The sequence below is a fragment of the Haemaphysalis longicornis genome, unplaced genomic scaffold (genome assembly GCF_048455015.1).
Source record: "Haemaphysalis longicornis isolate Haplotype H1 unplaced genomic scaffold, Haemaphysalis longicornis Haplotype H1 scaffold_5, whole genome shotgun sequence".
NCBI classification, from domain to species: domain Eukaryota; kingdom Metazoa; phylum Arthropoda; class Arachnida; order Ixodida; family Ixodidae; genus Haemaphysalis; species Haemaphysalis longicornis.
The window spans coordinates 75989633-76017539 of NW_027526385.1; the positions used below are offsets into that span (position 1 = coordinate 75989633).

At 44.5% G+C, this 27907-nt stretch overlaps 1 protein-coding gene across 2 annotated transcripts; it reads right to left on the bottom strand.

Moving 5' to 3' along the window:
* Positions 1 to 272: 272 nt before the first annotated feature.
* Positions 273 to 27842, bottom strand: LOC144138440 (WD repeat domain phosphoinositide-interacting protein 3). 2 transcript variants are annotated; one of them, XM_077670720.1, is made up of 10 exons: positions 27654 to 27842; positions 27211 to 27285; positions 24947 to 25048; positions 16163 to 16250; positions 15961 to 16055; positions 14735 to 14925; positions 12850 to 12935; positions 9569 to 9673; positions 4888 to 5009; positions 273 to 2672 (listed from the first exon to the last, which is right to left on the bottom strand). In XM_077670720.1, the coding sequence occupies exons 1-10, from the start codon at positions 27718 to 27720 to the stop codon at positions 2560 to 2562; spliced, it is 1044 nt and encodes a 347-aa protein (XP_077526846.1). In that variant the 5' UTR covers positions 27721 to 27842; the 3' UTR covers positions 273 to 2559. The 2 variants fall into 2 exon arrangements, with proteins under 2 accessions (XP_077526846.1, XP_077526845.1); XM_077670719.1 differs by having other exon boundaries at positions 24947 to 25051.
* Between the last annotated feature and the right edge of the window lie 65 nt (positions 27843 to 27907).

Genomic DNA, 27907 nt, shown 5'->3' on the forward strand with positions numbered 1-27907 from the left:
AACTTTACGTTATTGTCTTCACTTGAACCATAAATCTTGGTGGTCAAGGTAGCTCTCTTGTTCAAGTGATATATGGGCAGCCAGTGCCCAGTGTTTCCCAGTGTGTCCTAGTGTCCGTCCTATGAACCAAATTTTTTTCTGACATCATATTTGTGATGTCGGAAGTCCTTTCAAATCACAAAAACCTTTCATACGCTTATGCAAAATAATAATGTTTTGGGCATCAAAGGGTTAACAACTCATACACATTGAGCCTACTCACACATGCACACTATTTGTCCATAAATATATGTATTTTCTCAGAGTACAGCAGTAACAAAGGAACATCATCTCGTCAACACGCAAAAAGCAGCAGCAATACAAAGAAACATTTTACTGCGCTTGCGTCATGATCACGTGTTTGCCATTCATGCACCTTCTTAAGCAGTGCACGTAATTTACGTTTAGAAAATGAACGTGTTCCTCTACAAAGCAGGTGACGACAAAAGATACTCTCTGCAAAACTTCACAAGAGCATATGTGGGCACTGTGCCGTCCAAAGAGCTGTAAATACTAACTTCAACTACACAATAAGGAAAAACAGTGGCCCACACAAACTCGTACCAACCGTCCCTGCTCGGTGCTTATCAAAAACGTTGCACGCCGCAAGCCAGTGTTGTCGCCAAGTGTAATTCTTCATGACTCTACAGGTACGTTCACTCGTAAACACAAGCAAAAACAGGAATCTCGCTTGCTCAGTGCGACAACATGGTTACTACGACTCGGAGCTGAAAAAAGGCTCTTAATTCCACGCCTGCTCCCAAAACCAACATGGCCTGAACGGAAACAGTTGGCTGCCAACACCAAACACCAAAAGCCCAAGCTTTTCTACTCACTCTTTTGCAGCGTTCACTTCTGAGTGCGCGGCGCCACAGAGCAGTACACTAATTTAGTTCCACTACACACTGCAAGCTTTACTGATAAGCCTACGCAGCCTCGCTTCAGAGACAGTTTTCGTGTTTTTGACACCCTGAAATGCAGCTTCGTTTTCTTTTTCTAGAAGGCAGGTTCTTTGCAACCGTGCAGTTTTCATTAACATGCGAAAACTGCTCAAGCGGCATTTATGCAGTCTAGAATATGGGCATTATTTTAGCCAGCAATATTAAGGCAGGCACAAAACACCTCCCATCAATACAGACCACCTCAAAAGCTCCTAGACCATCACGCTTGTCACTTACGTCGGATACTTTCAGAAACCTACTTTTGATTCGCTTCGACTTCATGAAATAGGGCTGGTAACAAAAAAAAAAAATTCTTTCACCCTCTTTTTCACACAAAATATTCTGGTTGTGCTTCAGTGAAGAAATATCTGAATTTTAGTGGCAGTCGGCATGGCCTAGGAACTTTTGATGGAGACTGTAGATCAACGAAACGCAGCCAGGATACAAGCAGACAAGCTTGACGCTTCAACAAGCCTCCAATAAAAGCCCAACGCAGCAAGAAAGGCACTAAGCACTTGTGTGCAGTCTTGCACCTCCCAGATACTCTTACTACAGCCAAACAGTGCATCAGAAATCACAACGCAGTCGTATGCACATCACGTTGACAGACAACAGTTGTGGTAGCTAGTGGGTTTCAGTTTCCTCTAGTAAAACACGCTCCTCAGTTCTTTGTAAATTAAGTTACCCATATGTCGCACTCAGTTGCAGGCAATAATCAGAACTAGAACATAGAAGATATGCTAGAAGATGAGCAGAAACACAGGCACAAAGGTATAAATAAAAAGCAATACTTAGCAAAAATACAGAAACTTATTCATTACAGTATAAGAAAGAAACTGCACCAAGCGACAAAGCATATCAAAGGCTTTTAAGCTTGCACCGGTTTGAACTATCCTTCCCTAGCCTTCTTTCAAGAACTTTGTGTCTCACAGACCCTTCCCTTTAGACAAGGTGGCTCCTCAACCGTAACCAAGTCACCTTAGCACAAGTACAGCGAGCTCAACGCAGCTCACAAAATTGGCAGTTATATGCACCACACAGTTTACTCCTAGCCGGCCCGCTTTTCATCGCACTCACTACCCTAGAAGCCCACAAACAGATGGCTAGGTCGTTGATTCACTGCGCAGCAAAACATGATAACCAAATGCTTCTCAAGGCCATCTCCACCTACGAGACAGTACGCTCAATCCTACCACAGGAAGCGTTCATTCCCAAACTGCAACACAGCACGTAGGCGTATTCACTCGCAGCTTGCTGGAATGCTAGTCCCTTCGTTCATCCACTTGGTCTGCCCGATGTTTGCATGTTTCCAACAACACAATACACCATTCCGCTAAAGCACATGTTCATTCCAGCACAGCCATCATGGTTTTCCAGTACCGTCATCATGGTTCTCCAGCACAACCATCATGGTTTTCCAGCACAGCCATCACGGCCACCCGCCGTTTTTTTTCCCTTTATCTTCTACACTTTGTGGAAGTTCACTGGAGCACATCGGCAGTCCGCAGGAATCAGTCTTTCCGTTTTGGGGGGTGACCAAACAGCCCCCTTGTGGGTTGTGCCGAAACCAACGGCAATCCTAGGAGCGGCCGTTGTCTTCCGACATGTCCAGAAACTGCGCGTACACGTCTCTCGTGCACTCGCCCTTTGCGTTGAAGACAAACTTGTAGTAACTGCCGTCGGCACAGATCGCTGTGTGGAGAAAGAAAAAAGAAGCAAAATGAATAAAAGTTGGTGGGGCAGATTAAACTGGCAGAGTGATGCCATTTGCTCACGAGAAATAGAGATCAGTCAGTGTTTTTTAATACATAAACTCCCAAAAGCGACACCTGTACCAAAGAAATAACCCCGTAATTTGCTCCCTGGCTGTGGGAATGGTGGACTGCACAATCATCTCTTGAAAGGAAAAAAGAAGCTGAAGGAAGCCAGCCGACAAATTGTTTAAAACTGTTACAATAATCAAAATGACCAGATTTTCATAGGCAAACTAACTCCCGTGGTGTGTAAAAACAGCTGCTAAAATCTCTACTCGCTGTTCAACCCTATAAAATGTCATGTTCCATAGGCATGCTGCCCCCAAATTATAGTAAATATTTTTAATAACCAGTAAGATGTGACCTAATAATTTTATTACATATTTACCATCAGTACACAAGGCTTCATAAACTTGAGAGGTTCCATTCAAATGCACTCAAAAATATAAATTTTTGTCTTAAGTGTAAGATTCCCCTTTAGAAAAAAAGTAAACTAGTTGGAATATCCACCTCAAAACAATGAGGTAGATCAACCTTCGTCTCTAAATGTGGACAATAAGTTCACAACATTTTCACCACCTCAGTGAAAGTTAAATTATGGAACGTTCACGAGGATGGCTTGGTGGTCTAGTTGGTGATGCAAATTAACAGGGTTACCAGCGCATGCAGACGGGGACACGGAAGAAAGAAACGACAGGACAAGGCACTGAACTACAACTGATTTTTTATTCGGAACAGAAAGACATAAAACCCCGCACATCCAACAGCATAGCCGACACAACCTGATGTCAACACTTATCCTCTTGCCTTCAGCATGTTACAAACGTTACACCAGATAATCTTTGTCTTTTTGCAAGAGCGCAACAGAAGGCATGCTTATACAGTTTTCTTTAAGCCGCTCAATTTCAAGCGCTTCAACAATCTCGCGTGCGTGCTTATCCTTCTCTCTGGTGATGACTTTGCACTCACCGAACAACGGGACGTAAGCACAATCACTACAATGAAAAGCCAGATGTTCCGAAACAAGCCTTTTCCACGAGGTTCTTATGTCCCCTGAGCCTCTCGTTGACGCATCTACCCGTCTACGCCAAAACAGGACTTGCCAGATTTTAAAGGGGCCCTGCAGCACTTACTATCGACTACTCGGAAGGTAAAGTCTATTGTCCCAGCAATCTCCTCTCGCAAGAATTATGAAAATCCGTTCACTATCACTGAAACTACATGCAATGAGAAATCGCGCATAACTTCTCTCTCAACTCAAGCACGGCCAACACAACGAAAACTGTGCGCTCTTTCCCGGAGAGGGGGGAAGTGGCTCGCAGCGTTCTCTTCAGCGGCCTTCAGTATATCAGAGGCCAGGGAGTTTTCTCCTTTTCTCTGCAATGTGGAAGGTCTATTTCTGGTCTGGTACTACAAAAAAAGCAGCCATGGCTACCTGCTTGCAAGCGCACGCTCAGGCTGGTAGGGCGTTTTCGAAGCAATAAACGTTTGTTGTAGAGTGGTCTCGTTGAAAGGGGAGTATTCAGTTTGTCACTCAAACTTTGCACGCACTCAGAGCACAAAAGTAATGTCAAAACTGTGCGTACAGGCTCAGGCATAGAAGAGGTTGGTGCACAGCACCGAGGACGGCGAATCATCACAGGAAATGCGAGAAATAAGCCCCGAAGTTGACCAGCGACAGCCAATAGGACAACCATGGCCTCAATGACGTCGTTTAGGCCATGCCAGGGGTGCATGGCCTAAATTGAAGAAAAATTGAAGAGAGCGCGGTTGGTTTTTCCGCGTCTTTCACAGCGATTTGTGCGCTCACCGCTTCACGTGCACGTGTAACAATTGGCTCAGGTATTCCTGGCGGTGTAATCTAAACGCCGCGCACGTTTACTTGCACTGCTCAAAGAGTGTTGCGGGGTCCCTTTAAGGGGAGAGAGCAAACAACGCCTACGTTACAGTGAACAAACTGCTTCCTGTGCTTCTTTAAGCAGCCCACTTTTTCTCTGCCCCCGCCATCTACCATCGGACACAGCTCGGAAAGTTTGTTAGGGGCAGAGAAAATGACGTCTACACCTGCACGCATACCAATCTTCTTGAGATTGGTAAGCGCCCGTGCAGTGCTCTACCACAGACTACACCCCTTCATGACTGCCTCCACATACCTATGACGGAATTCTGGTCCGAGCCAAAGGCACAGATGCAGTGAGCTCCCCCGGGCACCTGGAACTTGCCGAAGCTCCACTTGGAGCTGAAGTACTTGGGCAGGAAGCTCGCAGAGGCCCAGCTGCGGCGAAGGCATAGCAGTTACAGAAAGGTGAGTACAACACCACCAACAAACCCTTGGCATCTTGCCTAAGCACAGACGACATCTAGCACGGAATTTGTCAATATTAAAAAAAAAAAAAAAAAACAACTTCGAAAGAACTGACGGGAAGTTCTTTGACGCAGAACCATTCTGAAGGTACAGTCATTGACAAATGAAATGCGAACACGAAAATATGAACCAGAAAATGCAAAATTAAAACATACTGTTTATGGAGGTCAAATAATGGCGTGCTATTGGTATATTTGGAAAGCCACCTTTCCTAATTTTGTTACTGTAATTTAAGCCACGGGCCAATTTGACCTGCATGAAAGAGATCGCCCTATTTGTGAGTTCTGGTTCACATTTTCGGGATCGAGTTTCATTTGTCCATGACTGTTACGCAGCAGATGACTGAAGCAGCCACAAGTTGCACAATTTACGCTTCCGCTAGAATGTTACAGTCGAGTCCACTGTTAACGATACCGTTTATAAGAATATGTCGGATATAACGATGAACAACTACGGCACTTGTCAACTTTCGTATGCATTCTATGGTAAAATAAACTGCCTATTACAATACTCCAGTGCCGTGATATCGGATATAACTATTGAAACTGGTGACAGCGTGCACTGGCTCTCCGCGCCAACGGCATGCGCCACGATGTGCCTCGCATCTGATCCACCCCTCAGAAAATGAGTTGACTGCGGCGCTTATGAGGAGGCGAGAGGAGGAGGGGAGCAGTTTTCCTTCTGAACCCCCTCCCAGCTCTACTGCCTTTGGCTCGTCTCCTTTCTCGCTCGCGCGTTTGCTTGTTGTGTCACGTGCGCATCGCTCCGAATTTGACTGGGTGCCTTGAATCTTCAACTGCCTCGGTTTTTCCGCGGAAGGGACGTCAGGGCCGATGTTTTGGAAACGTCCGAGTGCCTCACTGAAGAGGCGATCATTGTGCAGATACAAGCTGTGGACAGCACTGACAGTGACGACTCTGACGACGCGGTTGCGCTGCCTACTAAGGTAGTGTCTTCACAGGAGGCCCAACGCATGACACAGCCCCTCAGGGTCTTCGTTTTCGCCAAGAACCCTTCCCTCAGCTGGGTGAAGCTCTTGAAAAAGATGTGTGCCAGCTTCGCGTGCAGAAAACAAAGCTGACCGGCTATGGCTTATTTTCTGCACATAAGTAGTAGTAGGACCTTGCTTGCATGCGAATAAAAGGTTTTGAGCTCTGTTTAGTCTTTTTTTTTTTCGTGCAACCCGCTTATAACAATTATTGGTTATAATGATGGCATCTTCTTGGCACTTGGATATTGTTATAAGTGGACTAGATTGTATCACCAGTTATTTGTGGGCACAACTAGTGAGAGGGGCAGCCACCTTAAGTCGCAATATGTAAAATATTTTTTTCCTGAACCATGCTAGCTTCCCTGTCTCGTCGTGATATTAACAATCAAAACCGTCAGGCTCCACAGAGCGATTAATATTTCTCGGCCAAGGTTAAAAGGACAGACAACCGATTTTTGTCGAGTATATAGGCTCTATCCGAAATGAAAGGGCATCACTTAAAGCACCTTGACGAGAAACTTTTGCTGATAACGCCCTAGAACTTTTTAAATCGAAATTTTAGATCTACGAGCCGTATGTGTCCCTCCAAAAAATAATGCTGGCAACCATGACATAGAGTAGCTCGGCCACATACTTTTGTCTGTATGCAAAATGAAAAACGATATTTAAAAACTTGTCCCCAGCTAAAAAAGTTTGAATCGTGGGTTTCCCTGTTCCTTGTGTGCTTTTTTAATGCAACGGTCTATTTTGCATGAATGTGCCATCTGTTGGGATAGACGATAGGTAGAATCTGGCTACGAGTTGTGGAGGTGGGAAGTTCGATTCTCCCCGGGTGCGACTCTTTTTTTTTTTTTTTTAAGCTGCCGTTGGCGCATTTTGAAACTGAAATCAAATATTTTGTCAGACCAAACGCCCCTGACTCAGGCAGAATCGTCAAAGCTCCTTTACTGGGTCTGTTTACTGAACGCTGCCGTTGATTCTGGGCATGGAGGCTCAGTTAGTCACACTGAGAGCACCCCAGCGACGGTGGGCGGCGGCGCATTTTTTAAATTTTCAAAATAATGTTTAGAAATACATATACAATTTAACCTTGTACAAATACTTGTATTAAAAGGTTTTCAATACTTCAATAAATGTTTCAGCAGTTACAGTAGCTGCTAGGTTTGCAGGTCACGTGACAGGGACACATATTGTAGTGTCAAGTTTCGACACTACGAACCGCCACCCTTCCGATTTCAGGAAGTAAGCTGCCAAATTAAAACTATTTCCTCCGATTTGCTTAGAAATGGCTTGTGGTTACCGGGGTATATAAAACACTGGCTTTCATTGAGCTAGAGAACATATACGTGACAAAAATCGGTTGTCTGTCCCTTTAATTAACATACATTATTGTTGCTTTGTTACGACATTGTTGTACAGTACACACAGGCAGAAAGTTTTGACAGTGAGCTTCACTAAAGCATTACAAATAGTAAAAAGCTCGGAACTGGTTTAAACTTGTATCAGAGGCACTGCACTGTGAAAGGGCTCTACCACAGTGACTAGGCTCTGATGAAGTTTTCAGACAAGAAAAGCCAATTGCACTCCTCAATGGACCCCTCCTAAGGTACATCACAAGGCGGCCGTGACGTCATGGCCACCGCACGTGCACAGTGCGGGCAAAACATTTGGACTGGCACGCGGCACATATCCAGCGAGGCTTCTTTGGACGTGCGCAAAAGCAGAGTTTTTCTTCGTGTGTTGGCTTTTCTGATCAGTTTCAAGAATGCGAAAAGGCAAGACGAGTCGGAGAACACACAGCAGCAGCGCGGGCTAACAATTGAATGATTTATTCAGACACAATTTAGCCGACCAACATTAGAGTTTGCACATGTCAACACATGCGCAAAGAAGCCTTCGCTATCTGGAAAAACGGTTACAATTGGATCAGCACACCATTAATAGCGCTGCTTGATTGTGAGGTGTCATTTCCTAGAAAAGTGTGATTTTGGCAGGGTGACATTTATTATCTTCCTCTCTTCTGTCAGTTGCACGTGCATCCTTGTGTGTTCCTTCCCTGTCTGAACAGTTGTTAGTCAGCACTGGTCCTGTGTGTTTTCAGTCACGCCTCACCCTTTGGCGTTGTTAAAAATAAACCGAACCAACTGGCCCAGATTTCCCTCCTGTTGCGGCTTTTCTGATGCCGGTGGGGTGTTGTGGTTTCGGCTTCTCAAATCGTGCGAGCAACGGCGGCAGCAGCAGACTCTTTCACATCCACAAAAAGTGAAATTTTGGCGGGCAGATGCACACAATGCGTCGAAGGGGCTGGCAGCCAATGCAGCGACATTGTCTGCTCTTACTCATAGCAATATTTCTCATTTTCAATATTCTGGTGCTCCTCAAAGCGTAGTCACACCGTCTATGTTGACAGTCCATGCCAATTTCCAATTAGTGCCATGAAGCGATGCTGCTGTTTGTCAATCCTCTGCATTCATGAAGCACCAGAAGAAATTTAAATTTTGCCCAGTGAAATAGTGCCGGCGGGGAGGGGGGGAGGGTTCATGCTGCAAAGTAGTAGAGTACAGTATTAAACAGACGATGAATGTTTCAACTGTTTAGGCGAGATGCGATAAATGTTTCGAGCAGCGATCCACGATAGACGCCTACCACCAGATTGACCACGACAAGTTTGGTCATATGGAGAGAAGTCCAAGAGAAATGCGCGCTTGCAAGTGCGATAAATTTATAAGTTGATAAATTATATTATCACTTGAGGCCACGGCCAAACAAAGATGATCCTGCCTTCGCTGAGAGATTGGCGCCGCTCACGTATCTGTGTTGCACTGTTGCTCCACACCGACCTTGAAAAATGAGTACTCCAAACAAACGAACTCGGCGAATGCATTCTTTTGTTGCGATCTCCCAACACTGGCACAAGCGGGGGTTACAAGGCCTCTTTGACTGTCTTTGAAAACTTTGACTATTGTGAAATAACGACTACCGACAATTATTTTAGGGCCACTGTTGCAAGTTACGCACTAACCATAAGTGTGCGTGTACCCCCACAATTAGGATGAAGCATTTCGCGATTTCACTGGTGGAAAAAGTAACAAAACAATCTGTAATGTAGAGCATGACATCTTCCTGACAAATTTCATTGGAATAATTTCTGGCTTTCACTTTTTATACATCTGTTTTGTTGCTGTTTATTTTACTTCTTCCTCCTTTCAGAGGGAGAGGTCCATTGCTATCAGTTTCAGCTAATCAGAAGGTCCATTGCTATCAGTTTAGGCTAATCAAAACAGGCTATACAAATCAAAGTGATCTCTCTAGCACCCCAAATAAAAAGTGTCTACACAAAAAGAACCTACCACACTGCTTGGCGAGAAAACTAGCCACATGATGAATTCCATTAATGTCAAAAGCAGCAGCACTTGCAAGATTAATGCCACTGGCAGCATTAGGTGCGGGTGGCACCCGAAAAGGTGCATAGAATCACCTGGACTGCTTGTTTCTCCTGGTGGAATCTTCGACTGCGAAGATGTGAACGGTGCCGTGGTCACTGGAGACGCACATGAGTGATGAATCCAGGTTGAAGTTGATGCTGAAAAAAGCCAAAAGGGTTTGCACTTTACCGAAACAGCTTTGGAAAAACCTTACATCATATAAACGTGGCACAAACAAGACGTGGACAAAGAAGGCAAGATAAGGCGCCTGTATCTGTCTTGTCCTGTCTTCTTCGTTCACGTCTAGTTTGTGCCACGTTTTCTTCTTTCTTGCATCATATTCATGATGCAGTTGTTGCGACACTGCCAACCTTTCTTACGAGAGACGCGGGTCGAAAATAAAAAGGCATCTTTTGAGATTTTTCAATTTTTATTTTCACTTCATTCACTATCCTTATTTATCCACGATTATTTTCATGCAGAAAAAAATGAAAACAAATTTGAATAAGAAATTAGTAATAAAAAAACGTCTGACTGACTTCCGGTGACTCAAGAAATCAAGGATTCGATTCAATTTTGGCCACCTTTGAGTGGCTTCACTGCATAGCAGCACATCGGGACGACATCGTAGCCACTGGTCGGATGTAGCCCAAACTTTTTCCTTAGGTGGAAGCCACTACCAGTTGCAAATGCATAAAAAGAATTTTTTTTAATGCTTTGTCACGTCTTTTGAGAGTTTTCACTCCCTTTAAATCCCAGGGCACAAAAATGGGACCACCATTGGCTTGCCACCAGCACACATAATGTTGTAAACCCCATTCATCATTTTGTGTTACGTTTCCTCAGCAACGGTTCACACTTCCTCTTCATCGAACGAAAATTTTTGATGACAAACGGCGAAGAGAAGCGTGTCTTTTACCTCCACTACATCCACTCTTCACACCAGTGCAAGGAAAGCGCAAGAGAAGAAATGCCACCAACACAACAGCCAGCTCCCAGAGCCAGTGCAGCTGAATTTGTCAACAATATCAACTCCCTGCACGCTATGGAGGGGCATTTCGCAACAACACTCAAAGATAAGGAGAACGCCAGCAACGGAAGAGGTGAAAATGCAGCTATTTATGAAATTGCCAACTATGACCAAAGCCACAAAAGCGATGAGGCGCGCCGTAGTGGGGGGCTCCGGATTAATTTTGACCCCCTGGGGATCTTTAACCTGAGCCGAAATCTCGAACACTTGGGTGTTTCTGCTTTTCGCCTCCATCAGAAAAGTGGCCGCCTCTAAGCACCGCGAAATCGTCAATGAGGAGCACCACATGAACGGCATTTGGGAAGATTGATTGATTGATTGTAGGGTTCTAACGTGCCGACGCAACGCAGGCGATGAGGCGCGCCGTAGTGGAGGGCTCCGGATTAATTTTGACCACCTGGGGATCTTTAACGTGCGCCGAAATCTCGTACACACGGGCGTTTTTGCTTTTCGCCTCCATCAGAAAAGCGGCCGCCGCGGCCGGGAATCGAACCCGCGACCTCGTGCTCAGCAGCGCAACGCCTTAGCCACTGAGCCACCACGGCGGGTCATTTGGGAAGATTAAACTCGCTATTGTTGAGTTCACGAACAAGCACAAGGGCCTCGCGTTGCTACTAAAACTGGTCAGCACCCTGCAGCACTAATTTCTACTAAGTGAGCATTGCATCGCGCTGCTGCAGCCGGCAGCACTACAAAGTTATGGAAGTTTCATGATCAATATAAAAAGGTGCTCGCTGCATGCACAACTGATGTTAGAGATGATCAGCTGTCAAGCTTTTGTAGAATCCTTGTTCTCACCTAACAACCTCTCCACAAGATGTTCCCAAACATCTCCAAGAAAGTGCACACTGCAGCCACCAAAGGCACCACTGTAACCTTGCTGAAGCAACACGAGTGAATGCTTTGGAAGCAGTTCGAACTGACAGTGTGATGTATGACAGGACTGTGAGGCCACAAGTCATTGTCCAGTTTTGTAGATTTGTAGTTTTGTAGATGATCCCATCAACATAGCCCCACGGTTTTGCCTCCAGAAAGTGCATCGGCTAAGGAATCCCAGATTCTCATCAAGGTCCGAGCAGCTCACACCTGTGCGGTTCTGGTGTGTCCTCCTTTCTATTTCAACAAGTTGGTAATAAAGTACAGTCCCTAGGTGGGATACTACAACATAACGTGCAGCCCGCGAATGCAGTCAAACGGGTGAGTGCAAAATTTTTTCAAACGATTCTGTCTTTGCCCGGCCGCACTGACTGACTTATTTCAGCAATCAAAATTACGTTTCACTGTGGCCATGTGGCAGAACTTTTGGAATAATGAGATTCACTCCAACCTGAGAGTCACCGTATGGGAAGCCCAAAGACTCCCCTTGAACAGGAAGCGTCACAGCCATGATAGTGTCAACCAGTAGTTTTTACGAGGACAAAAATACAGCTCTCACCATATATTCCTGCTCTCAGAGCACATGCAATATCACAGAAAAACCCCGTTACAAGACGCACTCAAGGGTACCTGGAAAATATGCCTCTAGTAACCAAGGTCTGTTGTATGCGATGTTGCTACTATGTTGAACACAAAAAACCAACCAAATCATCATTCAAATGTCTCTTATAACCAGGTGTCTCTTGTAACAAAGTGTTACTGTACCACTTATCACACTAAGTGGCTTCACTAAAAAACTTCCCCATCCCTTCCTACCGAAAGTTTAGAGAAGTGTGAAAGCTCTCTCTCACATCAAAATTGAGTCAAAAACTTCGCTAAAAGAGCGTCCAACCTTGGGTGTAAGCGCGTCCAATCGATCTTTAAACCTTCAACGACCGAAATCGCAAACGAAGAGTAAACCTGTGCGACCATTTTTCCACACTAAGTAAACGCATCTACAAACGATCTAAATGTATAGCGATACGTGGTTTACGAGATAGAGATATACTATTGTACTACTTATTCTTCACGATCAATGCACATAACGCCTCATCTAGAAACATTCCTTTTTGTGATTGTCAAGTAACCGTATTGGCACAGTGGAATCGCAGTTTCACGCATGCGCCGTCTGTCCAGAGATGCTTATTTGTCAGCCAACTGGTCTATATTAGTTTTCTGACATGACACCATCGGACCCACTAGGAAAATCGCTTTAAAAGATTCCGCATAACTTACCGGCCATTACAAGCCAAGTCCAAGAGTGTTAACTGTATCACAATAATCGAAAAGGACTATCCACTAGCAATGCTGTACGACGCACTTCAATCTGAACACACTGGTAGTGCTGATGCAGCTGATCAGATTCGGCAAAACCGTCACCGTGCTCACCAGTAGATGCTAGCCGTGTTGGCACCCCGCCGCAGCTCATTCACCAGGTTCCCCGTGGCTGTGTCGAAGACCCGGATTAGCGTGCCCTGAAAAACACGAGGTCAAGCCAGTGAATCACACATGCACAAACTACGGTAAGGAGATAGCCAACAAGAACAATAACGGGATTTAAAGGGACCCTGCAACGCTTACCATCGACTACTCGGAATGTATTGTGGGGTAAAGTCTATTGCCCAGCAATCACCCCCTCCCCCCCCTTGCAAGAATTATGAAAATTCCTTCACTATCGCCGAAACTACACGTGATGAGAAATCGTGCATAATTGTTCCCCCTCAACACGACTGTGGACAATGTTACGAAAGCTGCGCGGCGTTCTCTTCGGCGGCTGTCGATATATCACAGGCCCGCGAGTTTTCCCCTTTTCTCCGCAACGTGGAGGAGACTATTTCCGGTCTGGAGCCCCAAAAAAGCAGGCATGGCTGCCTGCTCGCAAGGAAGCGCTCAGGCTGGTAGGGTGTTTTTGAAGTAATAAACGTTTGTTGTCGAGTGGCCTCATTGAAAGGAAAGCATTGAGTCCGTCACTCAAACTCCGCGCGCATTCAAAACAAAAGAAACACCAAAAGTATGTGTGCAGGTTCAGACATACCAGAGGTTGGTACAGTGCCGACGACAGCGGATCATCACAGGAAATGCTAGAAATAAGCCGCGAAGTTGACCAGCAACAGCCAGTAGGACAGCCATGGCCTCAATAACGTCGTTTAGGCCATGCCAAGGGTGCATAATGAGGAGAATTGAAGAGAGCGCGATTGGTTTTTCCGCGTCTTTCACGGCGATTTGCACACTTACCGCTTCACGTGCACGTGTAATATTTGGCTCAGGTATTCCTGGCAGTGTAATCTAAACGTAACGCAGGTTTACTTGCACTGCACAAAAAGTGTTGCAGGGTCCCTTTAATGCGGAATACGTAGTTCGACATGGCCAAAATTTGATTGCAAGCTCTTCAAAATGCAGCGCAAATAATCCTTAAAGTATATTTATTGTATATATTAAATTGATGTAATTGAATTGAAATATACTGAATCGATGGACATATTGAATAATAGCTTAGGACAGTAGCAATAACTTGTATATCTTAGAATTCCTCAAATAATTTTAGGCTCAGTACAATCTCCTATATACAATGGGTGTATACGTTTTGTGCATTTTTTTTTGTTAATTTGATCAATATAATCAAATCTTTCACAAAACTGCTGCGATGTGTTTGACAGAGCAATCTATAAGCTAAAATTTCATGCATAGCACTGCTAGATGAGTCCAGTAGCTCAAGAGCAAAAAAACGTTCTGTGGACGCACTCAACATCGGCCGTTTTTTCGCCGTAACAAAAGAGTTTCGCCCTACATGTTAGAATTCCCTAAAATAATTTTAGGCTCAGTAAAATCGCCTATTTGTGTTTAGTGTGTACTTTTTTGTGTATTTTTTTTTCGTTGACCAATAAACGCTCAATAATTACACCTTCTACAAAACTGCTGTTGTGTGTTTGAAAAAGAAATCTATAAGGTATAATTGCATGCATAGCAATGCTAAATGCGTCCATAGCTTAAGAGAAAAAAAAACGTTTTCCAGAAACACTCAATATCGGCCATCTTTCAATAGTCGTGGAAGAGTTAAGTAGAACCAGTTTTTGCCCCATCACAGGTGGCAGAACCTAATAATGAGAACAACTCGTTGTGTACAAGTATCCCGCTTGGGATCCGAAACGTCAAAACTGTGCCTTTGCCCTGTTCAGCGACTGCAACTTTGCTACAAACTCGCAAGCTGACCAGACGGACTTCCAGCAAGTCCCGGACTCAGAACATGACATGCGGGAGGGCAGAAGAAGCAGACCTTCTCGGACGCCGTGGCCAGGCGTGTGCCGCTAAGGTTGAGCGCGATGCAGCTGAGGGGCGCCTCGTGGGCCTCGATGTCCAGGGGCGCCTTCTCCGTCTGGCCAAGGTCCACGATCTGCACGCGGCCCGTGTGACGGCCGGGGAAGGCCAGCAGGCTGTTGTTGCTGTTGGGGCACAGCACGCACAGGCCTGCGTGGCATCGAAGGGGACAGGGAGAGGTGGAGGAGGAGGATAAGGGCAAAACCTGCACTGCATGTGAGGTGCCTACTGGTCTACAGGACCGAAAAAAGCTTGCCAAAAAATAATTTTTCTGTATGCATTTTATTTACAGTCTACAGGTCCCAAAGAATGTACCTGCAAAATATTACAGCTGTACTATAAGTATTCACAACACTGTCGCCCTTTGAAGTTGCCTAAATATCTATTCTTGCCTGTTTCCAAACTTCGTGCCCTGTTTTCACAGAACCAGTTTTTTTTTTTCCCACAAGGTCAGCTGTCAGGTACAGCATCTCAGGATGTACTGGTCAGATTTGTATCATTTTTGCTGCATTTGAAAGCTTATAAACTCAACAGTGCAATGAAACCACAAGAATATGAAATTTCTTTGTGCTAGCACAAAATATTATGCAGTTAGTTTTACGAAAACATTGGTAATTGAAGACCTGACATATAATTAGTTCACAGCGTTTTCAGAAACCATGCTAAAATCAATGCTGTGGCATAGTTGCACTCCCTGGTCCTTCTAGAGCACAGAAGGATAAAGAGTATTTGGGTATTTCATAGGTAGCTAATGAAAAAATTGCCCGAAACGGAATGACATAACATGTTGCACAAATCTGAACTTAGACCACATAGCCAAAAAACTGACTGCATATTTGTGCTCATGATGTTAAAATGCACCTGATGTGTAAAAATCTCAAGCACATAGGTTAAAATATAACAAAAATGTCCTCAAGACCAGTGTCCCACCCTAAGTACTCAAGGGTTCATACAAAGCAGTGTCTAATGCCGTTACTGTAACACCTAACCCGTTTTCCTCGATAAAAACCTCCAGACAACCCAGTGCCTTTAGACTCCATGGTACTAACAAGTTACCCCTACAAAACCTCCTACGATTTTCCCTTCCAGTAATAACAAACACAACTGAAGATGCCATACAGCAGGATACCAAAAACAGCAAGCACTTGCGCACCAACTGAACTAGGCATGAAACAGAGTCATTACCTTTTTCGTTAGGGCATGTCTCGAAAACGTGTAGTTGCTGTGGGCTCTGGGTGAAAGTGTAAACCTTTATCACCGACTCCAGCACCACCACGATCCTAACAGGAAAGAACACATGCGACTCACACACACATCCCAAAAAGTGTTGTAGAGTCCCTTTAACGTTAACTGCTCAAGACATTACGCCCATGCTGAGCCCACCAACCTGTCTCGCCGAAGCTTGACCGCCTTCACGTCGCTCGTGAACTCCAGCTCGATGACGTGCAACTTCTTGAGGTCATCCCACACCATCACTGCAGCGAGACACAAAGACCCAAAAGCCGCGATGAGAGCGAATTACTCCCCTTTCTCACCTGTACCTGCGACAACGCACACTATGACATTTGGCACTCTTCAATTATCCAGCCCAGATTCACCACAGACTCACCAAGAAACAACCCGGCATTCGTTTTGCCCGTGTATTTATAGGGCAAGCAAAGCCCTCAGTTTACCCAGAAACTATTCGAGGGAAGTTCCACTTCAAGACTGATAATCGAAGGGCCCCGCAGCTGCATTTCAAGGAGGACAACACTGCTCTTAAAACTTAAAACAGCTCCTTTTAATTTTCAAGTAGACTCTGTGAAACTTGCCACTCTTGCTGCTTTTTTCCCACTGATTTCAAACATGCCATTATTTTCTGACTCAGTCAATTAGTTACCAAGACAATTAGAGATATGTAATTAGTCATTTCTGGAGGAACAAATAGACAAAACAGTGCTAGTCACAGAACTGTAATCTTTATATTTTACAATACCGTGAACCCTGGTGAATGCAATAAGAGAATCAGTTTTTTTGATGCATCACTTGGAACTAATTTTACAGCTCATTAAACCTTGGTGGCACCACTGGCAAAGGAGCCATTTCAAAAGGCCATTTGTAACACCAAAGTTTAAAGAGCTGTAACACTCGCCTGGGTTCATAGTATTGGAAAATGTAAACATTACAGCTTTATGGCTACCGCTGTTTTGTCTAGTGTTCCTCTCAAAATGGCCAAATATCTTGGTAACTAACTGGCTGACTCAAAAAATAATGGCATATTTGAAATCAGTGGGGAACAGGCAGCAAGACTGGCAAGTTTCACAGAGTTTACTTAACAATTAAAATAAATTGTTTTCACAGCCATGTCTCCGCTTAATTAAAGAGGTCATGAAGACAAAATACAACTTTTTTGAATTTGACAGAACTAGCCTTTGGTAGCTCACCCAGCTTCATTCCAGCCCCAAGATATGTTTCTTAGCCAAAAAAAAAAAATGCAGGAAATGCGAAAAACATGCTTAAATTTCACACTACAATAACGTAGTGTGGGCCAGAACTAGCAACCTAGTAATTTCGCTACGGAGCAACAACTCAAAACAATATTATGTTTTCTCGCACTTCGAGTTTTTTTTTTTTTTTTTCGACATTTAACACCACATGTTGACAGACAAAGGTTCCCGGACCTTCAAAAATTAAAAAAAAAATATGTATAAAAACAAAGTCTTGTTTATGTGTGTCAACTCACATCGAGCTCAAAGGCTTAATGGGCAAGTAAGCAAAATTGCGAAATTTCGTAGCTAAAACAAATGATAGCAATACAAACTTTAGGTTACTGTCTTCACTTGAACCATAAATCATGGTGATCAAGCTAGCTCTCTTGTTCAAGTGATTTACGGGCAGCCAGCGCCCAGTGTGTCCTAGTGTCCGTCCTAAGGAACCAAACTTTTTTCTGACTTCATATTTTGATGTCGGAAGTTCTTTTAGATCATAAAAATGTTTTCACAATCTTAAGCAAAAAATTTGAAGTTTCGGGCATCAAAGGGTAAATAAACTGCACATTAGCATTCAAGTGATACAGTCAAAAGGAACTGGGGGTCCCAGTACAGTCACCCATTCATGTGTCTCGGTAACGCCTTGGGTCGGCAGCCGCTAATCACACAAACAGGATTCCGTGATGTCATGGAAAGTGGCACAGGACTCCCCACTACTTTATCTGTTTTCCTTAATCAAGGTTCGTACAGGCTTGAAAAGCAAAAATTCAAGGGTTTTCAAAGACTTTCAAGGACCAGGAAACACATTTTCAAGGTCCCCATCAAACGTTTTATATGAGATTATTTATACCTTTCGAACACAATGCAAAAGTTTTTTATTGCCCAATACCTAAGCACATTAGTGCACATTTAGATAGTTGCTAACGGGTTCGTAAATGCTTCCCCAGCTTTATTTTTTATTTCATGGCTGGTATTTAGAGGTTTTTCTTTTTCCTTTGTGTTTGCTGAGGTTGTTTGATTTCAAAACTTAGTTAATGTTGCCTGCATCTCCTGCTTTGTCAGCAAGAGCATCAGCTAAAATTAAATCCGCAAGTGTTGCTGCAAGGCAGGATGAACAATGTACACGTCCACCATTTGCACGTAAAAGCAAATGCAGATGGAGCGTATGAGGCACAGCAAACATGCAAGGAGCGAGCGTCCACAGACTAGATGGAAGATGCAAGATCATGGAGGAAAGAATACTCAGGAGAGGCCCCTAGCACCCCAATGCATTGCGAAAAGTGTGGAGGAAGTCACGTGAATTTTCTTGAGCCCATAGACAATGTTGCTTGCTTGTTTACAACTGCGGCGGCCAAATTTGGGCGAATAGAACGGACAAACTTTTAAGGCGCTTGGTATGTGGCTGCCTCGCTACGCTTGCAAACCAACTCAGTCGCTACGACAAACGTTTTCAAATTAGGCCAGTTTGAAAACTCTGCCATCGGAGGCGTCTGCGTTCGCCATCCCGCGAGCCTGTTGCTATGACGACGACAAACGCTACTTTGCCAGGCTTAAGAGCTGAAAAGTCGTCCTTCTACCTCAAAAACGAAGGCCGTTTTTCGATTGAAATTTTAGGTGAGGGTTAGAATGGGCAAATTGAAGGCGAAATCAACAGCTTAGAAGATGACATCGCACCAAGGAATTAGCGGCGAAGCTGTTTTCGCTTCGAAGCGGGAGGGCAGGGCGACGCCATGTTAGTCAAATCAAACCGGAGACAGCAAAGGATGATGGGATAGAGTGCTGGGCTCCGTGGGCTCAAGTCATGGCGGGACTCGGCTTCACAAATGTGACGTCAAGGCCTCTCCTAACCTTTTCTTTCCTCCATGTGCAAGATAGAGAACAGAAGCTGGGCTTTCACTGTTCACTGGATTGTATCGTGACATGGATTGGATTGACAATTGCCTGCTCCCAATGTTGCCTTGTAATAATGAAAATCCACCAAACTTGTAATTTCACGCAATACACGGAAACGTGATTGTTACAATGTTTCTTTACATTTGTTAGCACCTAAAATCCACAACAAACACTTTAAATTCTTGTAAAAAGACAGGGCCATTGATTCTCTCCGGAAAAATCAAGAGTTTTCAAGGACCATTTAAAAATTCCAGGACTTTCCAGGCCTTGAAATTGACACTTTTAAATTCAAGGGTTTTCAAGGTTTTCAAGGACCTGTGCGAACCCTGTAAATTTTCATTATTTGTCTGAAGTTTCAGACGAAATTGGTATTGTTGCTTCAGTTTCAGTTTATTATTAGTCATTCCAAAAAAGCATTACAGTAATAGTATTATACAGATGACGGTCCCAAAGTTAAAAACTGTAATGGGACCCTTGGGATATTGGGATAAATCAGTTGTTTTAACAAACCAAACTTGTATTTTGTTTTCGTGCCCCCTTTAAAGTTAACACTGCCCACTAGTTTCCAGTACATCACCCTAATGGCAATGCTCCTGCTGTCCCACACTTCAATAAAAGCACTGAAGCACAAAAGCAGCAACAACTTCCCATCAGTAAAAAAATATAAAGAAACAAACAAAGCATGGGACGCGCCAATTTTATAAAATGAGGAACTCGTACGCTACCAACCAGAATGCCCTCGAATGAAAGCTCACCACCTCAAAAAAGCACAAACACACCACCTACAAAACTGCTTCAGAAGGAAGCATCCACTGAATTGTAAAAGTACACACTTTGCAAAAAAAAAAAAAAAAAAAAAAAAGAGAGAAACTATCACATAAGGTCATAGCTTTAACTGATATGCAACACTTCTTGTTGAGTGCAAACCACGAGGACAACACTGCTTTCTAAGTGTGCCCAGCAGGTGATGTTCACGTTTACTCCCGCGCTTTTGTTGTGCAACGCAGACGCCAACAAAACTGCTTTGCAGAGCCTTCCTGTTTGCGCTGCAGAGAGCAGTGTTCCACGAGCGCTGTTTACTCTGATAAGCACTATCCGACAGGAAGCAGCAGCCTGGTTTTCCTCTTTCCCCTCTCGTGGTTTTTGTTTCATCTTCGGTGCAGCAACAAACGCTGAGCACAATGCACAAGCTGGCGACAAATACACTGTAGCAACATCACGCGAACGACAACATGCTTCGTGACAGGCACCCACTGCCGTGGCTCGCCGGCTAAAACGAAGCGCTACGGAGCCTGAGGTCGAAGGATCAGTTCCTATCCCCAGCCTTGCTTTCCTTTTCTTTCCGTGAAAGAACAAAAAAAAAAGTGTCCGCACACCGAGATTCCCACCAGGGCAGTCTGAATTGATCTGCAGGTCTTCCCTACGGCCTGCTTCATATTCTCAGACCAGATGTCACTTCAAGGAGCCATGACGAGAAAATACAACTTCGTGTAATTTGAAAGAACTAGGATTCAGTATCTCACTCAGCTCCAATACAGCCACAAAAGATGTTGTTTTAACGACAAAAAGCAAGAAGTATTTAAAAATTTTCAAATTTTGTGCCACAGTGACGTGTTATGAGCAAGAATGACGTCATACGGGCCAACAATAAAACATAATTTTCCGTGCGTTAATTGCACGTTAGCATTCAAGTGATGCGGACAAATGGAACTAGAGGCCCCATTAGAGACGTCCAGTCATGTGTCGTCGCGACAGGTCAGTTAGGCGGCCGCCAATCGCACAAACAAGGTTCCGTGACGTCATAGAAAAGTTGCGGGAAATTGGCTAGGGGGTCGCGACTGCTTCACACCTTTTCTTTAATATCTCCGTTATTTATTCGAAAATTGCGATGATATTGGTATCACTGTTATCGGGACTAAGCAGTCTTTCTAATAAACCCAACTTGTATTTTGTCTTCATGGCTCCTTTCAGTGTGCAAAACAGGAATTTGAATTGCCAGGCTACAGAACAGGGAGGTCTTGCTGTTCTTAGTCCCGCCATCATGCATTTCCCCAATTTATCTAGTTCAAAAAAAGAGGAGGCAGTTTCACCACTGTATGCTTCTTTCCATTTGATTGATTGATTGATTGTAGGGTTTAATGCGGCGATGCTACACAGGCGATGAAGCGCGCCATAGTGGAGGGCTCTGGATTAATTTTGATCACCCTAGGATCTTTAATGTGCGCCGAAATCTCGTACACACGGGCGTTCTTGCTTTTTGCCTCCATCAGAAAAGCGGCCGCCGTGGCCGGGAATCGAACCCGCGTGCTCGTGCTCTGCAGCACAACACCTCGGCCACTGAGCCACCGCGGCGGGTTGTACGCTTCTTTCGTTGCTACCACCACATGCAAGTAGATATAACATTTTTATTTTGTCCACTACTACAAATAGGGGTACCGGACAGGGGCCCTGAAGACAAAATACAAGTTTGGTTCATTAGAAAGAAGACTGCTTTGTCCAGATAACAATCATGCCAATTTTATTGGAAACTTCAAACAAATAACCGAGATAGTAAAGAAAACAGATGAAGTAGTGGCGACTCCCCAGCCACGTTTGGGCAACTTTTATATGACATTGCAGACTCTCTGCGACTGGCAGGGCCGCCAACATAAACCGTTGCTAATACCCCTGTCAAACGGCAAATCTAAAGTCGTTCAGAGTGAATGACATTAGCAGTTAACGACATTCAGTTTGATCGGGCGGGTATACGCGGTGAAACAAATGTCACTTGATATTGATAGTGGTGACAATAAGCGAGCTCGCAAAACTGCGAAATTGTATTGCAAGTGCATCCAGAAAGTTTCCATACATAATTTTTTAAAACATAAGAAAGGGTTATCTTTTTCAAAGAAAAAGAAGAAAATTATCGGTTTAGGTGACATCAGCAGACATCACAAGCCGAGACAAGTCCGCAAAAAAGTCCGTATTAGGATAGCGCGCGCATTGGAGACGAGATTTTCTTGTTTGTTAGTATTTGTTTGTCCTTCTTTATTTTAAAAACAAGAGGAAGGACAAAATATAAGTTTATTAACAGTTTTTAGAAACAGTATTCTTCGGTTTATTACTGAACTTTCTTCACTAGTGACACGCCACTGCTGTTGAGGCTACTCATTTGGCCGCTGAACTATCCCGTGAACCACTGTTAGCCGCTAAGTGTCATTCGCCTCAAATGTCATTCGCTATTCTCGTGTAGCGCTGAATTAATGACATTCGGAGTGAATAACATTTGCTCGAAACGTCATTAGATCTGGCGTGTAACAGGGGTATAATACCCGTGCCACACGTACACAAAAAATGACATTAAGCGCTGAAGGCCTTAAGATGCCAAATGACCTTAACTGGTTGGGCCGTGCTACACGCAAAACCGCAAATATAGTGCCTAGAAGGCAAAGGCATTAAATGTGTTAGGCATGATGGTGATCACGACCAAAAAGAGAAATTTACTCGTATTTTAGAAGTCTTTAACGTAGAGAAAAACATCTCACAAGGGTTACAAATGTTTTTTGTGAAAGAAAACGTTATGAGAAACAGTGTTTTCTTAAAAATGGTGTGAGCCATTTCTAAAAGTGGCTTCATCAGCTGCCATCGCCTGCCAGTGGTAGCCAAATCCGAAAAATTTAGCCCGACGAGTGACACGATGTTTTGCCTTTTGCCGCTGTTTTAGTGGAATTCATCTTTTTCAATATTTCGGCACCAAAGGTGCACAAAAAATCGCCTTATTTCGAAGTTCAGCTACATTCCCGCGTCAACACTCTGGTGCTGAGAGTTTCGTTGGTTTCATTTGGTGCTCATCGCGTTCGAGGGTAGGCAGATTTAAGGTGTTCGTGAAGGTAAATGAGTTGTGCGGAACTCCTTAAACCAAGATGACATTAGAGCGAACGGCATTAGATTTTTCCGTGTAGCAGCGAATTAATAGAATTAAAAGTTAAGGCATTAAGCACGTAATGTCATTTTTCGTGTACGTGTGGCACGGGTATTAGACACATGACTTGGCCTCTGGTTCCGTTTGATTGTATCACTTGAACGCTAACAAGCTGTTTAACACACTGAGAACTATGTTTTGTGTACTGGCCTATATCATGCAAATGTTACCCATATTAAAACACTGCGGCATGAAATTTCAAGGTTTTTCAATTATCCCTTTGGTTACTTCAGTTTAAAAAAAAAATTTCTTTCTTGGGTGAAATGGAGCTAAGTAAGTGACCAAAGGCTGGTTCTTTCAAATTGAACGAAATTTCATTTTGTCTTCATGGGCCCTTTAAAGTTGGCCCCCCCCACAAAACCTCCTTTTCACGTAAGCTTCACCCCGAGACCAGAACTAGATGTGAAGACTACTTGGGAATGCTATCAAGACCTGGGGACACAACTTCCAACCAGTCCAGCTCTGCCTTTATCTTTTTCACTCCCACATCTTACAAAAACAGAGGCCAGCACACACAGCAAAGCTCAGAACATAAATTTTCTTGCGGCATGACCCAATGAGACAGCAAACTCGGCAATTCCGCAGAACAAACTCGCACACACCCTGGCATTATTCAAAACCAAGGACAGCGGTTTTGACTAGTTTGTGACAATGTTACAAAGCTAAGTAAATTTACTCATTACAACCAACAAATCTTGCACCAAGACAAGCTTCGAACCACTCAATGACGCTGCCCTTATCAATAAAGATTACAGAATTCACCGCCTCACAGTGATAAAACCCTTGTGTATTAGCTTTAGTTTGTTTCCATCTCACAGTGAGCCAAGTTAGTCTTCAGGAATATCTGCACTGAATGCACCCACAATCACAGTATAAGTGAGTACGATTTTATGTTTCTGTGGCTCAGAGGGAGGACAAACAAGAAAGTGCCGCACACAAAAAAGCAGAGTGCACCTGTATGTGGTACACGCTAGTATTAACTCTAACTTCGACTCATTCCAGCGAGATTCAACTGTCGCAACCAAGAACGTGACAACAAAAAATTAGCAAGGCAATTTTCAAGGCATACGAACCTGCAACACAACTGACAGAGTGCTGGATATATTTACAGATGTACAACCAGTGTTTACTATGACATTTGACCCTGTCACCCTCCAGATATACAACCATCTGCATTTGCCACACAAAGTAAGAACACAGAAGTCGAATTTCGAGAGTTCTTAAACACCTATGCAACGCCACTGCTCAATCTGCTAGATGACACAAGGGATCATGAGGAGGGGCAGTGTGTCATTCTACCACACCAGTCTACCACTCATCTGCCCCCATCTCTTACGAGGATCATTAATCGCATCCTTTCTCATGATGAATATGGACGTTACGAGTTTAGGACAATCCCCGCAACGACGCCCAAGAAAAACAGACGAGCACAAAGACGGAGGAGAGAGATCCGGGGAGAGCTGGCATGAAGGGGCACAGTTCCGGGCCTTGCACCTAACAGACTCCCGTCCTGGGACATCGTAGATTTTTGAGGGGAGATGTGTTAGAAGGTGCTGCAGATAATTCAGTGAAGAGTGTTTGGCAGTTAGTTGATAGATTGGGTGTTTCTTTTTTTGTGTGTGGTCTTTTGAGTATACATCTGTGCTGTCTTTGGGATGGATGCCTGTTTCGTTAAGCCTGTCGCTGTTTCCTTCTTATTCGCCGTTCAAGACGAGTGACAATGTATCCCCCCCCAAACGCAGGGTACAGGCAAACTTCCACTTCGAGGAGCCAGACGTTGAAAGCTTTCAATCAAAAAACAAACAAGAAATAGGATAAGCAAACAAGCGAGAGCTGTCGGCACCCTCACCTTTGTTTGGAGGGTACCTTGGCTTGCGTCCGCCCCCGACCAGGGCGAGGTAGTTGCAGCGAAACAGCATCTCCACTGTGCCAATTCCCCCGTCGACAAAGTCTGCTTTGAGAAGGAGAAGTAGTACTGTTAGCCACAAGACCACAGTTACTCGCCCACAACCGGCGTGTTTTAAAAGAGTACTGACACAAAATTTTCGTGTTATGTTTTTTCGCTGCTATGGGTGCCTATTAGCCCACTAATCATAGAATGGCACATTAGACGGTCGATCGCAGCGTAAATAATCATTTACAGCGTCGTTTATTCCTGTCAGTTTCGGTTTCGACAAAATGAACACCGAGCGGCGGCCATGACAGGAGGGTGCACGTGTTCAGACCAGCCAAGGTTTTCACCATCCCCACGTGCCCGGGCAGCATGACGTCAGTCCCAAAGCCATGACGTGATACACATGGCTAGCAGCGCGCGCCAAGCGCAGCCGGCGTGTCGGCGACGTCACGGGAGCCCCGACGTCAGCAGTTTGGGGCAAGGAGCACACGATGTCGTGTCAGACCACTCTGGGCTTTCTCGTGCGGGCAGAGATTAAAACGGATCTAAAATATGTTATACTGAACGGTTACTGTGTTGAAACTTGTTGGGAGATATCTCCTGATAAAAAGGAAGCATTGTACATAGTTATTTAAGGTTCGAACTTTTGTGTCGCTACTTCTTTACGTTTCAAGACCTCTGCAGTGAAACCAAACAAGCTCTTCCCTCTCTCTCCTTTTTTTTTGCAACAACAACCAAAATACATTACATCTACCTTCCTCAGCAGTGATTATTGTTGGCAGCTGGATGAAGGCCACCGCCATTAATTTTCCACTACTTCTGCGTGGAGCCAACCCCATTAAACACATACTTCGTTGTGACTGTATTTTTGTTGGTTTTTTTTTACACATTGTCCATCCACCTTTATGCTAAGCTGTGTAAAATCGGATAGGCCTCCACATACTGCCGGGTTGGCCAATCGCGGATCGTAGTCTTTAGCGTATGTTCGATAAAGCTTGCAAATTCAAGGCCTTTGAACATTGGTGAAGAGAAAGCGAGAAAAACCAGAACAGATCTCCCGTTAAGTACTGGCAGTTTTGACAAACCCCCGTTCTTCTGCGAAAACGAAATTAAAAAAACACACAAAAATCTTCTAATCTTGCACAACAGGATATAGTAAAAAAAAAAAAGAAAAACACGAGAGTCTCTTCTTCGAAAATAGCCAAAGTAGTTTTTCGAGTGTTCAACATGAAAGATAACACCTGGAATGATAAGAACGGGTAGGAAACAAGTGGCCTACTTTTATCCCATTTCCAAGCCCCGCATACTTTATCTTTGTCGGGAATGTTGACCGATATATCGCACACAGTCGGGGAGACTGCAACTATACCCCCACTCAAGTTCAGAGTTATGCCACCGACGTCCCGTAACCACCCTTCATCCTTTCCCTGTTCCGAGAATTTTCAACATTAACTGGCGCTTAACAATATTTCACTGCATAACTGGGCAGACAGTAAGAGTCCCCCCCCCCCCCCCCGACTCACGCCTTCACCAAGTTGTGCTGACTGATTGTAGGGTTTAACGCGCCGACGCAGCGCAGGCGATGAGGCACACCGTAGTGGAGGGCTCCGGATTAATGTTGACCACCTGGGGATCTTTAAAGTGCGCCGAAATCTCGTACACACGGGCGTTTTTGCTTATCGCCTCCATCAGAAAAGCGGCCGCCGCGGCCGGGAATCGAACCCGCGACGTCCAAGTTGTGCTGTTCTTTAGCATCGAACAGCAAGTTTCTCAAAACAATGAGTTTCTAGCGTGGTAAGACTACATTTCATAACAAGCTTAACAAATGTCTCTAACGTGCATCTTTCTACTAATCCCTGCAGCATCGGGACGTAGATTTGTTTACGTCCGTCTTGTCCTGCCGAATATGAATCAACTCCAACAGGTTTCGACTCTGTAAATTCTAGACGTCAATCTGCGCAGTGCAGCATCATTCGCGAGCAAGGAATAATGAGCCAACGATATTAACTCGTGCAATGTCGCAGATGCGAACGTCAACTTGAGGAGCTCGGCGTGTCGAAGGACCGGAAAACGTAGTAGCGTGCGGACGTCTACGGCGCGACAACGCCCTCAGTTAGTTGGCAGCGCAGCGAATTTAAAACTTGGCACCTAGCTGGAACAAGCGCCCCTTACTAAAGCGCGCGGACAACGAATAACAACGACGACAACATCGTTCTTACCTTGCTTTTCCTTTTCTTTTAGAGGATCGCAGTTGTAGACCCTGAATCCGTTTTCCATGCCGCAAGCGAAACATCCTGCAGGCGTTGCAAGGAACAAGCAAACAAATCACTCCCAATCTGAGAAACGAAGAAAGTTAAACAAGTTGTGGCGAAACCTCTTCCTGCTAAAATTTGCTAATCAGAGTTGAAAGAGCGGTGACCTCCTTTTTGCCAAGCTCAACCGAGCGTCCAACGGCAGAGCTGGACAATTCGCGGACGTTGGGTTACGAACGGAAGTTATCACGCAACAATGACCGAAAACAGATCGCTTAGTGGCGAATCTTCGCAAGTTCTCAAGAAAGACGAGTGCGAGGTGACAGTCACACCGCGGCAAAAACAAAAATAAAAGCCGTAGCACGCAGTAGAGGTTTGCACTGCAGCCGTCGACTCGTCACACAACTTACCCTGGTCTTGGTTGAAGCCGGCAAATAACAGGCCGTTGCCGTAACGATTACCCGGCCACAGGTTCATCTTGGCGTTGTTTTGGAGATGAGCAAAGCGTCAATATTCGTTTTCGTGCAGCCTAAAGGCTCCGCTTCCAAGCTCAACGAGCACATCGACGGCCATCACAAAAAACGAAAACAAAACACAACACAGCGGCGGTATGTAGCATTAGCTTCGCATTCATTAGTGTATGATCAAGTTTACCAATAGGACA

What these genes read in the sequence shown, in the direction of transcription:
- LOC144138440 (XM_077670719.1), bottom strand. Translation starts at nt 27,720, where the DNA reads ATGAACCTGTGGCCGGGTAATCGTTACGGCAACGGCCTGTTATTTGCC. An exon ending in GACATGCCCTAACGAAAAAG is followed by an intron (nt 14,926 to 15,960) that starts GTAATGACTCTG and finishes GATGCCACGCAG; the next exon opens with GCCTGTGCGTGCTGTGCCCC. An exon ending in TGGCCACGGCGTCCGAGAAG is followed by an intron (nt 12,936 to 14,734) that starts GTCTGCTTCTTC and finishes CGTGTTTTTCAG; the next exon opens with GGCACGCTAATCCGGGTCTT.